Genomic DNA, 16100 nt, shown 5'->3' on the forward strand with positions numbered 1-16100 from the left:
TCACCCATGAGCTGCCTCTCGCGATCTTCCGATTAGCAAGGCAGTCGCGCCGCACTTCGCTCCGTTTGCAACGTGCCGCACGAGATGGATTGTCCGCGCCAGCCAATATATCGCGAAACCAAACACGTGTACAGCTGCGCTCAAATTTCGCTTTAGGGAGTATCGTAATTGCAGGTGAACCTTTTTTTTCCAAGCACTAAACAGCTTACTATATAGCGAAGATGCAATCAACAACTAATGTATCGCAGTAGTGCCATACAGGCCATGCGCGTGAGTGATTCTAGTTCACCTAAAGCTCGCTGTATTGAACAGCTGCCCTAAGAAATTAGTGAAATGAAGCAATAATGAAGGCTGGGCTTCAGGATATGCGATTCAATTCAGCTTTATTTAACATCTGCCAGATGTTTGGAGCACGGACAAAAAGCCTGAAAAGGCTTGACTGGGTCCGTGCACCATAGCATGGTCAGCGCTCAATCTGTCTTTTCGTACTCTTCCTTCCGAAGTCTTTATTTTTCCTTTTTTGGCGCAACAATGTATTCTTTAGCATGGCATACAGTGGCATCAATTCCATACACAATGTAGAGGAGAAAATCCATTTGCAGGAAATGCAAAAACTTCAGAAAATACAAAAACAACGCAAACAACAGGCAAATATATGCATAAAGAAAACCCATGCATATGCAAAAACATTGTAGGAAACTCAGTGGATCAGAAACAAGAAAAAGATAGTACAGAAAATATAAGTAGTGTTTCAAGAAAAAATAGAACAATGGAGAGTTATACATATATGTTGTGTAGCTGATTCAAAGATATGAATTCTATATCCGTGCCATCTTTGGCTAACTCAATTAACAAGGTCGGTAATGTTCAACATTTGCTTAGTGTAGGTCGTGCGGCATCTATCAACTTTCCATACTTGGGGATAGCATGTGTTGTATGCAGGGGAATTCTTCTGCAACTAAGCCAGTGATTTCAGAAAGTAATTTTTCTTGTTTGTTTCCAGTTTATGTTGTCGAAGTAGTCCGAAATTGTAGATACATTGTACGTTAACAAGCTTAAGCTTGTTGAACATGTTCTCTGTGCGACTTAGGCAAGGAGCTTTAAAAACAAGGCGTATAAGTGAAAGAAGTTTCTTCATATTTTTTTTAGTTGTTGTTCCCCAAACTAGTGCACCATAGTTTAGCATAGAAGAAAATAGAGCATTGTACAAAATATTGTTAATAGAAAGATTGCGCTGATTATGAACAGCAAAAAAAAAAAAAAAACTTTGGATAAATTGCAAATCGTTTTTATTTTTTCTTCTGTCACTGTTATAAATCACTACTACTACATTGGAATAGGTGTGACCACCTATCTCACCCTCACTCACCTCCAGCTCTTCCTATTATCACGTGAATTCTTGAGCCGATCAATAAGAAAAACGCCTATTACGACACGTACGTTGCATCCTTAATTTGAGCGCATGTGATTTGATTTGATTTTAGCGCATGTGATGCGCATGTGACCAGACTTTGCGATTTTTTTTAGCTTTGCCATGGCTTACTTCCAAATATATAAAAAAATGCCGAGGCGAATCTGAGAATCCCTACATTTGTTTTTCGAAAAAATGGCAGATGGCAATATGGCCCTACCAAGATGTCAAAATGCTCAGTATACCATACCAATGCCTCCTATATTAGAACTAACCCTACAGTAGGGCAATTACTCCAGGGCTGCCAAAACTGTTTATTAGTAAACCCGTCCCTTTATTAGATCCAGAAGGATGCTTTAGTATGCTGGCAGTTGCCAGCTGGCCTAAATGAATAAAGGCAGCATGACAATGAAGTACAAAGCTCACGGTGCATCTGTCTGCATTTTCTCATACTTTTCACAACTTCTGTATTGCCATACTATGTATGAAAGTACCGTGCACAAGCCCTTCCGTTCCTAAGCTGACGTGATTACACCACCAGTATGCATTTTCTAACACAGGAAGACTGCGATTACTAGTATGGTAGACATTTGTTCCTTCCAGCACAGATGACTATTTTTTTTTGCTGCAGTGTCAATTAGTCGTTCTGTTACGCACGTCACTGTAATAACTTCAGCATGCCTGTTAAAATACTGCTGAAATTCTGAATACAATTAAAGCTACTACTAACTTTTTAGCAGTGGTAATGGACTTTTTAGTGAATACACAATGTATACTATCGTGGATCACTGTGCTTCTTTTTAAATAATTTTTATCGCAAATGATGTACAGCACATGTAATGCTGCAAAAATGCATTTTGTTTCAGGCACCCTACATTAGCTACAATGGTTATACAAAAACTAGAGTGATGAAACTATAATCAATCCTTTATTAGTTGACGTCAGAATTCCTATCCTCTCTTGTGACTGTCACTTCATAGCCCTGGTCACCCATTTGGGCCATAAAACAAACAAACAAGAAAACAAACAAGGCAATAGGGTCCAACGATGTTTTTATGTTTCTATAGTAATCCTCACCACAAGCTGCATACAAGCTTGTACGAATTGAAGTACACGTCACATTGGTCCTCAAAATCACCTTTATTTCAGATGTTACAGTTCATGTCAGATACATCTTACACAACCAAAAAATGTACACTAGTTCACTTGAAAAAAAAAAGGTATATAATGTAAAAGTTACAATACGTCATTATAAAAAGTTGCCTATGTTCACGAGAATCAAGGAAAGGCTGCCTCAATTACAGTTCATCCATCGATAAAAGAAAGCTCCCTTTAGCAACCTCACTAAAATCAGAATGGAATGTGAAAACCTTTGCACAGACAAGCACACTGGCTGAATACAGAGACAAAGCAATGCACACAACTGTTCTCGAGACAGTGGTGAGGTTCGTAACTGTACAGCATGAGACACTGGCAGAATGGCGGGGAAATGTGGTGCCTAGCGTAATGTCAATAATAATAATAATAACAAAAGGCTAAACGAAACCTATTCTTTCTGCCAAAATAAAACTTGCTAAAAAGTATTTAAATACTGTCCAAAGAATGCACACGAGTATACCTACATAATGACACAAGACTTGTTTGCACGCTAGCCAAATGCGCCGTAACGAAGAACGCAAGTGTAATGCACAACGCATGACTGGTGCTTAAGTAGATCTGCGCTGCCTATGAAACAAACAAATGCAAGTACTATGTGGCAATGAGGACAGGAAAGCAAACGTCAACAACAAGTGGAGGGGGGAGAAAACAAAAGTGAGAGGACTGTTTCTCAAAAAAGCTCAGCTGCTGGAATGGCGGAGACAAAAACAGCTCCGAAAATGGCAAAGAGTGCAGGCTCTGGAAGTTGTGGTACTTTTTTTTTGGTTTGTTTGTTTCATTTTGCTCCTCACAGCCCAGGCCACAAAAGACAACGACAACCAGACAAATGCAGCGGCTGGCTGCTCCGCTTGCTTGTCGTAGACTTGTCAACCAGGGCCGCATTCGCTTCACGACTCAGCACCAGCGTCCCGCAACGTCGCACCCTAAAACACAGTGCAATGCTACCCGAGCCATTCGTCCCTGTGGACACCGTTACACCGGACGTTGTTTGTTTGCGATGGGAGTCGCCGCAGCAGCGGCACAGAGAAGCACGCTTTTCGTCTACGACATCCATTCAACCTGCCTCGATCGTCGGCACAACCCAAGAAATGCAACGCAAGATACCCCTGCGACACTTGAGCAAAGTTTCCGTGTGAAGTTCATGTTCAGAAGAAAGAGAGAGAGAGGCGCACACGCGCAGGCGTGTGTAATGGTGGAAGGACCCAATTACTGAAACTGTAGAACCGAGAGCTGCCACGGTAAAGAATTTTTTAAAAAATGTTAAACCTAATGTCGAAGCGGAGAAACAGGTAGCAAGAGAACTGGATGGGATGGGACAGGACAGGACGGGACGAGGTGTCAAGACACACGACGTGGTGCACCAAAACTAAACGAAAAGTCAAATTACCGCAAGCCACGGCAAAAAACACTCTTGTTGGCACTGGCAGGATCAGGAGTAGTACAGTGTAGTAATGATGATAGAGTGTACTCGTAGTAGTAAGCGTTTGAGTAGTAAATGGCAATGGGGGAAAAAATTGCTTTCCCATTTCCCTGGTATATATACCCGACCCCCCCCCACCCCTCGTACTCTACTAACAGAGGGGAATGCACCGCCTATTTTTTCTTCTGCTTTCGTGTCGACGTCCTTTGTGTTTTCGCCGCGGCTGACATTCGAGATAGCTGCCTTGATTGCGAACAGCGACTCGCTTCTGCTCGCGAGATGGAGTTAGGACTTCCTGCCCCCCCACGCAGCATGTGGGGGGCAGAAAACAGTGTTTCTAGAGATGGGGAGACCTGGTCTTGACTTCCTTGTTTCCTTTTCACAATTCAGCCCCGTGTTTTCCTTTTTCTACTCCTCTAACAGGTTCGGCGAGTGGCGTGTCATGCCACTTCACTGCCTGTACGCACACAGTCAGAGAGCACCTCCATGGCGTCCGTTCTCCTGTCTTCCTTTTCTTTTCATTCCCGTCACGTCAACAACTGCTGCCTGTGTAAAAAGGCAGAACAGGGAGGGAGAACACGCACCTCTCTGCAAGAGATCCCAGCGCTCTGCTCAATGTGAAACCTTGACGTGTGATAGAAAAAAAAAAAAAAGAAAAGCACACACACTCTTTCGGAGATGCCGATTTGTCGCTGGCAAGCGAGAGAGTAAAATGAGGAACTGGCTTTGGCTTCGAGCTTTCCCACACACAAACGCAGGCACCACAGCCCTGGGAAAACCCAGGGTGGTGTGGTGGAGACCTTGGCTGCCCCGACCTGTGCATACACTTGCACAAAATTCTAATAAAATTCGATATAATTTGTAATGATTGAAAAGACAAACCAAAAATCACAGCAGTAAAAAACAAAAAACAAACAAGGAAGTAAAAAAAAAAATAACCACACTGCTGGCTTCCTCAGGCGAGTGCACAATCTTCTTCTGCTCTCCCTCCTTTTCCCTCCCATGTCGTCCTTGGCGTGTGAAAACGTCCCAAAACACGGCGAAACAAGAAAAGAGAAGCCGCCGTCGAGTCGCGGTAGCCGCAGCATCGCCTCTCACACCCAGGAGTCTCCGGCGGGCTGGGATGCCTGGCTGTCAAGCGCGAGGTACTGGGGCCCCTGATCGCTCGGATACCGGTCCTTCTTCTTGTTCACCTGGGCGTACACGGGCTCAGGCGGAGACCTCATAGGCTGCTGCTGCTGCTGCTGCGGTTGAATGGTGCACAACAAATACCCGGGAAGACCAATAAAATTTCAGCGCTCGTAAAGGATTGCTAGAACTAAGGTCTCTAGGAATTCTAGTACAAGCAACAACCACAGAACTTCACTGACTCTGGCCCCCGGTGCTTCCAAACAGCAAAACATAGTTTCCGAGAGGTGCCAATACTAAAGGAAGTTTGTGTGCATTATTACGGCATGGAAATGAATGAGTGTAATTAGCGGGCACATCTGTACAAATTTTCTTTCGGTTGTATAGCAGTGTGGTTGCCACTGCGTTCTTAGGTTGTCACCAGCTAGAGACGAGGTATAACGCCTGCCAAATCTTTAGCTAGGCCATGCAAGTGTTAAGTTTTCCATCCTCCAGCGCCTTATGACGAGACCAATGCTAAGCATGTGCTTTGTCAGCATGAGCCCAGCATCCATCGACGTACAAAGTCTTCATGCAGTAAGGCCACTGGCAGCAGCAGAACAAATTGGCACTTGTGTGGCCTAGCTATGGATTTTACTGGCTGCATGGCCAAACTGCGATATAAATAAAATGGACATAATAAATTACAGGATATGACGAAGTGAATGTTAGATCTGGTTGGACGCGCTTTAAGTGGATGAATATCCTACTGCTTTGAGATTCCCGTGACCTAGGCAAGCCAATGCGCCAATCCTGTGCGATGACAGAATCACACAGTCACACATTAACAACCATGTGAAACACATATTTAGTTAAGTGTTCACATGCCATGCACAAGCACTCCAAGCTGCCGATGGGTCATCAAAATCAACGGCAGACTAACTGTTTTTCCTGGCTCATCGGAGACGTTGTGCTTGCCTTCCTTACACAATGACCTGAACGCCTTCTTGGTAATATCAGCAAGTATGCTTAGGTAATGAAGACTGAATTTAACAAAGGAATTTTCGTTAGATGGGACTACACCACAACGAGATTATAGTTTATATTTCGGACATGGAAGCAGCAGAAAAGCTGAAAGGTGACGAGAGTAAGATGCCAAATGAGGCTAGGTTTGCTGGCCTAAATGGACGATCCTTTACAGCAAATGAGGATGGCAAGCAGGTCTGGGACAAGAAAAGGGAGTTGTTACATCCTTGTTACATACTGGACTCATAGGCCCATAAAGCATGAGCCTATATTATAACTGAACTAGCAAGCTGGTTGGTAACATTTACTGATAGGAAAAAGTGAGGTAGTACACAAAACGATACAGAATTGTGTTACTTTTGATGAGGCTGCCTTCGAGTTGCCGAAAGAAGTTTCCTGCATGTAAAAAAAAAATGTGGCAGCAACCAACTAAAGGCTAGTGAATCCGGCCAAGAGAGGGCACGAATATACAAAACGACAGTGAAATTTTGGATAACAGACATTAGTGCCCTTGAGGCCTTGGACATGACCGCAGCGGGAGAGTTCAGGAACACTGATGTACTCATTTAGCTAGCCTCATTAAGCATTCATATTCAGTGTCCTTTCAACTCAAGCTTTCTTGTGGCTTGCTCAAACGAGCTGAAATTGAGCAGTGCAGTGTTCCAGCTGCACACCAACAGTAGCTGACTATAACCGACTAAACACTGGTAACCGACTTCGCCCTTCGGTCACACCATGTAAAGTACCGGCTTCTAAAAAACAATTCCACTGTTTTCACACCCCAAGTTGAACAAGCTCGTGGGCCATAGGTAGCATGTTGGTCACACGTGTATAACTATGTTCAACAGACGAGGCCGGTGTGAATGTTCTTCAAGCTTTTAACTATGATTCTCAATAAGGTGGGCCAACGAAATGGCCAGATCTTTTCTTTTGCTCCAGACTGTTGCTCATCGACTTTCAAACAAAGGAAAACATTAAGGAATGCTATAATGTCATAAACCATGCAAATGACAAGAGAGTACATGATAAGATAGGGCAGTCATGAACTGTTAAGAGTTAACCATACAAGTTGTAAACTTTTTCTATCTCTAGACATCTTCTGCAACCAACCCAAATGAGCTAGCAGGCATAGGCAGTATTATCAGTCAATCATTTTCACGGGATGTCAATTTCAGCGTGTACTTATCGGATAAGTCAGTAGATGGGATGCCTAGTGCTCCAGTGAGACACTGTGCTGATCATTAAGTCAGGCAAAAGTGAAAAGTATCTCTGAAAGTGACGAACTGAGAATACGACCCCAAATGCATGCCTGTGAGCAAGAGAGGGACCAGCATTTGTTGTGCTAGCATTATAATTTAGTAGCACATCCTATTAGCCTACTAGGATAACACAAATCGCACAACAGTTCACAGGCCTTCAAATTTTTGAACCAACAGCTCCAAGTCTTAAAATGCTGAGCTAACATGGAGCTTCATGAATGGCGTTCTTCCAGTTTTGCTTGTATCAAACTAGGGAAACAGCATGACTCCTCTGTTTGTGGAGTGTCTCAAATGTGCGACCAGTATTTCATCATCAAAACAAGGAATTAGGAATGGATTGGGAACGTATTAACATGAGAGATAGCTCTTAGACGCAGTTATGCTAAGAAAGGATAAAACGTGCTATAAGCAAAAGCAAGCATGTCTTGCCACAATGTTAGGGGGCTGATGGGAGTCAAGGGTGACACACAAAAAAAAAGAGTTCACGCAATAAGTATTGGCAAGTCGAGCATTGTGAGGCTATGATCGTCTAGCAACAACTGACTCAGCGCAAGCATTACCTGTCAAAGTGCTTAAGTACAACAAAACCAGAATGTATTGGCAAATGATGGAAAGCAATCATAGCAATTTACTGGTGGGAAAAATTCAGGGGCTTTTAAGGACTTCCCGAAACCCTAATGAAGCATTTTCATAGACTAAATGTTAAGTATTATGCACTCTTCAGCAGGCAATACAGCGAAACACAGAGCATGGTGCTCAGAACAAGCGTACTGTGACACAGTTGACTTGCAATAATTAAAACTCTGATAATTGAAGACATGGTTTAGTCAAGAATATCTTAAACTTTTGGGCTACATCTTAAATGTATTTAAAAGGCATTTCAGTAAAACTTTTTTATCCTTCCCCAAAGAGAAGGAAATGTAGCCACAAAAATGGTAAAAAAATGTCTGCGTTTGATAATCAGCCTGCTTGAATGTTGACGAGCAGTGCCACTATATTGGCGTTGAGGACATACCATGGTGCGACCTGCTCGACTCTCTCCGCGACGCAGAAGGCGACACCATGTAATACTGGCTGCGGAGTATTCAGCCTCTTCAGCAGTTCGGCCACGGTTAATCCCGAGTGTTTGCATGTTTTAATCGTTGTATGCATGGTGATTTCGCTGCAAAACAACATGGCCCATACATGCTAGTCTGGCATGTAGTGCAGCAAAGGTTTTTAGCGAGTGAGCAACCTGATGCTTTCATATTGGTTATTCAATTCGCGAGATCTTTCATAAAAGTAACTATGCGCTTTTGCCGCAATAACAGTACCGTTCACAGCATTCGTAGCAAGGAGTGCGGCTTGCCACTTATTGCCACTTGCCATAATTATTGCGGGACGGTGATTTTTCGCCAGTCTATTATAATATGTGGAACTTCAGCCACTTCTGTCTTTGTCTACTCAATCCGTGGTTCCGGTGTGCAGGGATGCAAGTAGCATGCATCTCCGTGCAGGGAATTCTAACTGATGTCATATTAAGCGACCAAGTTAAAAGCCCCATGTGCTTCGCTTGCTCCCTGCCGCTTCGTCTTGGGATACGCATGAAAACTCGCATCGGTCTTGGTTGTACATGAGCGGCACTGCGGCACCGAGCAGTAAACCAGCATGTAAGAGGGGGAAGCTAAATTGCTGCCTTGGAAATGAAACACATTATCTACAACCTTACAATCAAGGCTTCAATTGCCCAGCCAGCAAGCTGTGTTGGCTGTGGTAAAGGCACGAATGCGAGTCACGTGATTTCACTTTCTACATCATAGCAATTATGGCGCCGTTTTCTCTAGTGGTGGTCCTCGAGGCCAATAGCGTCAACAATCCTGCTCGTGCATTTGAAGCAACAGGGCTGAATGTTCTGTTCATATCCATGTTCTGTTCGTATACCTATTTAGCGTTACCAAGTACACATGCCTAGTAGTTTAACACATTGTGTTATTCTTAACCACATCTTACCCAACTTCTGATAATTAGTACAAACTAAAGCCTGTGCTGCTTAAGAGTATGAGTCATTAGAGCGTCTTACCTTGGCAATTAACATACTATTTGCAGAATACTGGGTTACTGGAGACATTTTTCTGGGCAGCCGAGTTGATGGCGCCAGCTTGTGATGTAGATTTTAGCCAGACAGCACACAGAGCTGTAATAGTAGTGACCTACCACATTCGCTAAGCTGCTGTGTTGTGAAGCACCTGTAGTGGCATACTAGCAGTTAACATTTAGTCATTTTTTATGTTCTTCGCTGAGTACACTTATGTAAGACAAAAACAGTTCAAATGTGTTTTAAGTAGTCAAAGCATCGCAAGATGTTATTATCAATGTTGCTAGTACTATTAGCAGCTCTTGTAAGCCAGTATTCCGCAAACAGCACTATGTTTATGAACAAGCCAGAACTCTACATTGCAAGTCCACTGCAACTGCCGAAGACCTCTGCATTTTCTAGCAGGCGTGACGAAAATAAGAAGTGACACGGAAGGTATGAGGCACACTTTCTGCAAGCAACAACACAGCAGCATGCACAGGTTAAGACAAAGAGCCATGCAAGAGTAGAAATAGCAAGAAAAACCCACCACGTTTTATTTTAGTTAAAGGAGTGTAAGACCAGGTCGGGAAGATGTTAGAAACCAGGTGGCTGAAGGAAAGAGCAAAGTTAGTCAGACATGGCACAGGCTGACAGCAACGTGAACACAGAAGCGCGTGTTATTGACAGATGGCAGATGACACGACTGCAATATCTTGAGTTATCACCCATCACCAATAGATTGCCCGCACCTGCTTTTTGGCAATGTACCGAAAGCGATAACAGAACACTGGAAAATCGCCAATGCCAGCAAAACTGTCAGAGTGACATGAATTAGGCACGGTGAAAATGTCTGGGGTCTTGTGGTGCAAGGGGCAATTAAAATAGACCATGAAATATCACTTGACTGATAAGCACTTGTAAATGAATATGAACCAATAATGAATGAGAACTGTGCTCTCTCAAACATTGGTGACACATCTCTCATTTTTAAAGAAGGGTGGAGATGATAACTTAGGATATTACACTAAACATTCTTCATCAGACAACTGGATGTTCTGAATGAACACTTCTGAACTGCAATGTGATTATCGCACGGTGAAGTTGTAGCAACAGATTTTATGCACTACTGCATTTAGTCATGTGATAACATACTATCATTTACACTGCTGAACTAGATCTCAATGAAGTTAGGTTCTCAGTTTGTATTAGTGTTAGCCATCACAACCAGAAGCAATAGACAGAGGGACAAACAGTATTCCACAAGTAGTACATCACAGACGACAAACAGTAGGGCAACAGGGAGGCCTCAGCCATGCTGAACACCTATTGATGTTTGCAGAAATAGGAGTGCACTGTACACATGACTGTTTCTGCTAAAGCGCTGGCTCATTTGCGCTTAAATTATGCACAAAGCATTTTGGCATTCTGCAGGCATTACATGCCCAATCAGTCCACAATGAAATTGAGGCGGGGGTAAGCTGCAGCAACACTCCCAAAAATCTTCTAGTTTGCTGCAACAAAATGGTGGCACTATCTGTCATGGCTACAGTGAAAACACTGTGTTCATTGCAGCCATGACAGCTGGAGCCAGTGTTTCTTTGGAGTGGAGTTGACGCTTTGAGTGGTGTCGCTGCAGAGGGCATTTCCCATTTAATGCGGACGAAACTGGTGAGTAATGCCTGCAAACATGATATTAAACTAAAATTGCTGCAAAATGCTACACCAGCACGAAACTAGAGCGCAAACGAGGAAGCTCTTTACCAAGAAGAGTCATGTACACCTCGCGCTCCTATTCATGCAACAACCAGTACCGCAAAGCTACCCAAGTCACAGCTACTAAGCAGAACAGCAAAATCACGAGAGTGAAGGACAAGATAGGACTGGCTCTAAGACCAATTTCTTTTCTCTACGTTTTCCAAAGCGCGTGTCCTTGTGGACTAACCTGCGTTCAGCCTATTCCCCATATAATCTAAATTATGAATAACCTGTATGACGTCAGCTAGACGATGAAGGCCGCAACCAGCGATTTTCACTTACTGGAAATCGCCGTAGGCTGAATCAAGCCTAATGACCGCAAATGTCCTCTTATCACTGCCCCGAACTAATCCTTTGCTGCCTTTGGCTGTGTTTCCCTTCACTTGGGAGCTATTCTCTTAGGAAGTTCAGAATGAATTTCAACGTAAGGGAAGCACAGTCAAGGATGGCAAAGGATTACACGAACTGATGAGATTCGGCGATTTGCAAGCATAGGCGGAGCCTGCCTACACAAGACAGGGTCGACTGGAGATTGCTGGGTGAGGCCTTCATTCAGATAATATCTGCGACAACAAATCTAAACAATTTCCAGTATGTTAATAAGTCATACGAGACATTGTTGGACATCTTGAAATGGGCAAGTTGTAGCTCACAAGACCAAATAAGACCCAACTATTACGTGGAAAATGTTGCAGACCTGAACCTATTTACCAACAAACGGAATGACATGTTAGCACCACATGCCGTTCCTACCAATAACATCAAATGTTGCTTGTGATGTTTAAGTGCACAAAAATTTCTGGCCCTCTGAGATTGCCAGACCTGTATCTAACCACACTTCAGGAATGTCGTCACATTCAATGTTTCAAATTTTTGGCACAATTTTGTAAATTCACCGTGATGTACTTCACTGGACTACATTACTTTTTGAGCACCCCGATAACTAGACAGTATTGCAATCTTAATACAGTCAAACCCGGATATATCGAATTCGACGGGGAGAGGAAAATAGTTCGATATAGCGAAAATTCGATATACAGATATAGATAGGCCAAAAAAGCACTCGCAATCATAAAAAATTGTGGCTTACCGATTGGAACAGTCGCGAATCACATAGCCATGTGCACACAATATGAAAGCGCTTTACACGGAAAAAAAATCACTAATTTTGGGCTGCTTTTTCCTCTAGGAAATGAAGTTTAAAACATTAGTCTCAATCTTCTTGAGACTGTCCAGGTGCGAGAGCCCAGTGCCTTCCATTTCGCCGCAACAGCGCCGAATCAGGCTGAACACTGACGCCAGTTCAGTGGCTGTGCACGGACGCGTTTCTTCGAAAACACAGTTGCCTTCGTCGTCGCTGGAATCGCCGTCTACACCAGCTATTCCGGCCACAATGCCCTCATCAGTGAGGTCAGCTACCGCTTGAACTTCGCTGTCAGCGTTAATGAAGTCATAAACAGTAACTTTGGACGGGACGGCGCCGGGAAAATTGGACAAGTCACGGAACGCGTCCTCCAAGCACTCATCGTCATCTAAAGCTTCCGGACATTCATCTCCGGGCACTTCAAGGCCTGCCTTGCCGAAACAGTTGGCTACTGTCGCCTGCTTCACGTCGCCCCAAGCGCCAATAACCATCTGGATCGCGCCGAGCAGGTCAATCTTGAGATCGGTTCCCATGCGGAGGTTTATGAGGAGCCGTTGAATAAGTCACGAGCGACCATGCTGACCCCTCACTCTCTCTCTCTCTTCCTTTTCCCAGGAAGCGTGGCTTGGAAACGTCGCCGCGTCTCCATGCAGCGCACTTTCTTCGCTGAGCTCCCTTGCCCAATGGACACGCCAGCGGTAGAGGAGGAGCGAGAGAGCTCGTGCCGGTGGGGCGCAAGAACGGGGGAAAGGCTCTGCGCCTCCGTCGCTAGGTGACGGCTACACATGCGCAGAGGAGGAGCCAGCTGACTGACTCTGCGCAAATGTTTTCCCCTGAGGACCGGACACGAATGTCTTTGGGAAAAGCGCACCTTCTAGGGGCACAGCGCGGCATTCGATATATCGAATGTCCGACGAAAATGGAATTCAATATACTACGCAATTGTCCTATACTTTTACATAGTATTTTCAAGGGGGTAATCCGTGTGTTCGATATAGCCAATAATTCGAAATATGCGGGTTCGACTGTATTATGCCACATACTTTTCATACAAACATGCCTATGTATAGTTCTTTATCCATTACCAGTAAATTATGGATTGTTTTGCCTAGAAATGCTTGCGAATATCTGGCAAATGAATTTCTAGCAGCCATTTCACACTTGTAAGAATGTGTACAATCCAATGTTTTTGTTATGTTGTAGCCAACTCCAACTATAGGCCAGTACTCGGCAGCAGTACGTACAAAAGATAAAATGACATCACGCTGGATTTGATGTAACTCCATGACCACAAGTGGTAGTTGTATAATATGCGAAGTAATTATTCCATAAGAGGGACTGCAGATTAAAAAAAAAAATTTCACCACAAAATGCGCAAGCACAGCATCACCTGAGTAACTTCTTCAGTGCTGCCTGCCGAGTGTGAAACGGAGCACAGAAAACGAACGACAACAAGCAAAGAAGAAATCGCAAAAGCAGTGCCGGGAAGGGTACTCACGGGGCCTGGTGGGAAAATCGGGACGCCACCAACGGGCGGGCGGTGCATTGTTGGCTGCTGCGGCTGTGCAGGCTGCGGAGAACCCGGCTGACCCTCGGCGGCGCCACCGCCATGGCTGAGTTCACTCAGAGGAAGCTCCTCTGACTGGATAAAACATCAACGCAATGCCATGCTGAATAGCTCTCAACAGAACAGACAAATCTATTAGTCTGCTTTTTCAACAGCTGGCCAGGTACTAGCTACACAAACTGTGTTCACCCTACAATGGTGCCCGCATTACTTTCGGAAAAGAAAGAGTAAAGGAACCCTAGACGGCACAAACATTTTACTTGATAATGATATCTCAAGCCAAGCCACACCACCATTCTTCTCACAGTCACTCTCCTTTTAGCCCAAGAATAATGTGTAAACAACAATAAGGAACATTAAAATCCCATTGATTCTAGAGTATAGTACATTTGTAAGTTATCAGGCATTGTTGCCTGGTATACAAAAGACCACAATCAACTCGTGATCAGCAGTGAGGACAGGGCTTAAATACAGTAAATAGAGCTGGTTTTGGGCACTTAGAATGCTCTGAAAGAACTTGCTGCTAGAAATAACTTCAAGGATTGACAGGTTTGTCTCAATGGCACTTTATACAGATGAATCTCGATAATTTGAACTCGAAAAGGCAGGAAAAGTTTGTCTGAATTAAATGGAGTTCAAATTAAAGGAAGCTCACTGGATGAAAGACTTATGTGCAATGCTGTGTTAGCTGGTACATGTGCACTGAAGTAACACACAAGTGATGAGTCCCAGAAGTATGGCTTCAGGACAGCGCTGAATGTGCTGCCGTGAAGCCGCACCTCAAGGCAAAATTTACATATAACCCTTACCTCACTTTATGGTTTAATTATTTATTTTTTTTATGTGCGTTATATGCGCTAAAATACAATACTAGCAATGGGAGACGGGGAGCCGCAGCCGACATGTGGCCGTACTGCCAGGCCAGAAGAGCTGCCGCACAAGTTGGCGTGCTGCTGCGGGCACGGTCGGGGCGGCATTACGTTCAAATCAACCACCGTAAGTCCTTACACCTTTGAATTACTGGGTGGTTTCCCACATTGAAACACACACAATTTGGGAAATCTGCGGCCGTCAGTTCGAAAAAACCAGAACTTCGAATTGAGCGGGTTCGAATTACGAGCTTCCACTGTAGTTGATGGAAGGCCTGTTACAACACTGCAACACAAAAGTGTCCCGGTCAAAAACAATGCCGAGAGAATGATTCAGCAGTGCACTGTGCTTCTGCGACCCATTCTCATGAGCTGTAATATGTGTGTGCGGAGCAAGTACCAGTGAGTGTACAGAAACGTGTAGGAGTGGATCATGGCAGCAAGATACAGAACACCAGTTTCACAAGATACCTAAGTGCACTAGTGATAATGACATTCTTTCAAAGACAAAAGTGCCTGTTGCTTACATTTTACAAAATATTATTATCATCATGTCACCATAGAGAAAAATAAAGACAAAAAGAAAATGTGCTTACCCGACTGTATGGCATGTTCACTGGAAAAAGAGAGAAAGACGGGGAAAAACATTACAGCAACCTGAAATTTAAAAGTAGCTTGTGTTTTTTGTGAGCGCCACAAGTTATTCCGAAATATAAGGTACTTTTCCCCAATATCCAAGCACGAAAATTCAGATTTTCTCAGCAACGAAACGTTGATGCCATCTGTCACTTTTCTAGTGAAGTGCAAGAACTATTACACCTCATCCTCACAATGACAGATGCGCCATTGTTACTTTTACAGGGACAATCACCTGGGTAGTCGTGCATCACCTATAAAGACATGTGGCTTCTCTTTATTCAGGGTGAAACATGCAAATACTGCTCTCAAACGTGGCAATAAACAAAACACACCGTGGAGTAGTACAACTATGTGAAAATTAAGCACGGGCACGCCAATTACAACCTAGACCATTTGTAACATAACCGCTTATAGTATTGGATTGGACATAACATAGTCTTTTTCGACTCCCATTTATCCTCCCATAGAACTCAATGTATATGCATACGGCTTATAGTGCAGCCGTGTGAGACAGAATACGGTTTATAATGCGGTTGCCGGAATATCCCGCAGACAAGAGAGGCAGCAAGTGCGCTTCTCCGCGAAGCACGGTGACTGTGGGGAGAGCGACGACTCCGATGTAGAGCAGGACACACGGAGCGAGCAACAACGAACAGCAGGGGAGGAAAAAAAAAAAGGGGGAAGACGCG

The 16100-nt window shown here is 43.9% G+C and overlaps 1 protein-coding gene across 8 annotated transcripts in view; it reads right to left on the minus strand.

Moving 5' to 3' along the window:
• Positions 1-2532: 2532 nt before the first annotated feature.
• p120ctn (adherens junction protein p120) overlaps positions 2533-16100 on the minus strand; it is a 141253-nt gene continuing 127685 nt past the window's right edge. For 5 of the 8 annotated variants that reach the window (XM_075672625.1, XM_075672619.1, XM_075672618.1 and 2 more), the window contains 3 exons: positions 15369-15388; positions 13835-13978; positions 2533-5233 (listed from right to left, as the gene is read on the minus strand). In XM_075672625.1, the coding sequence (XP_075528740.1) occupies positions 5084-5233; positions 13835-13978; positions 15369-15388 (314 nt within the window). In that variant the 3' untranslated portion in view covers positions 2533-5083. Of the gene's footprint in view, positions 5234-9984; positions 10047-13834; positions 13979-15368; positions 15389-16100 lie in introns of all 8 variants that reach the window. The other 3 variants (XM_075672623.1, XM_075672624.1, XM_075672620.1) reach the window with 3 other exon arrangements.

Source organism: Dermacentor variabilis, chromosome 10 (genome assembly GCF_050947875.1).
Source record: "Dermacentor variabilis isolate Ectoservices chromosome 10, ASM5094787v1, whole genome shotgun sequence".
Taxonomy (NCBI): Eukaryota; Metazoa; Arthropoda; class Arachnida; order Ixodida; family Ixodidae; genus Dermacentor; species Dermacentor variabilis.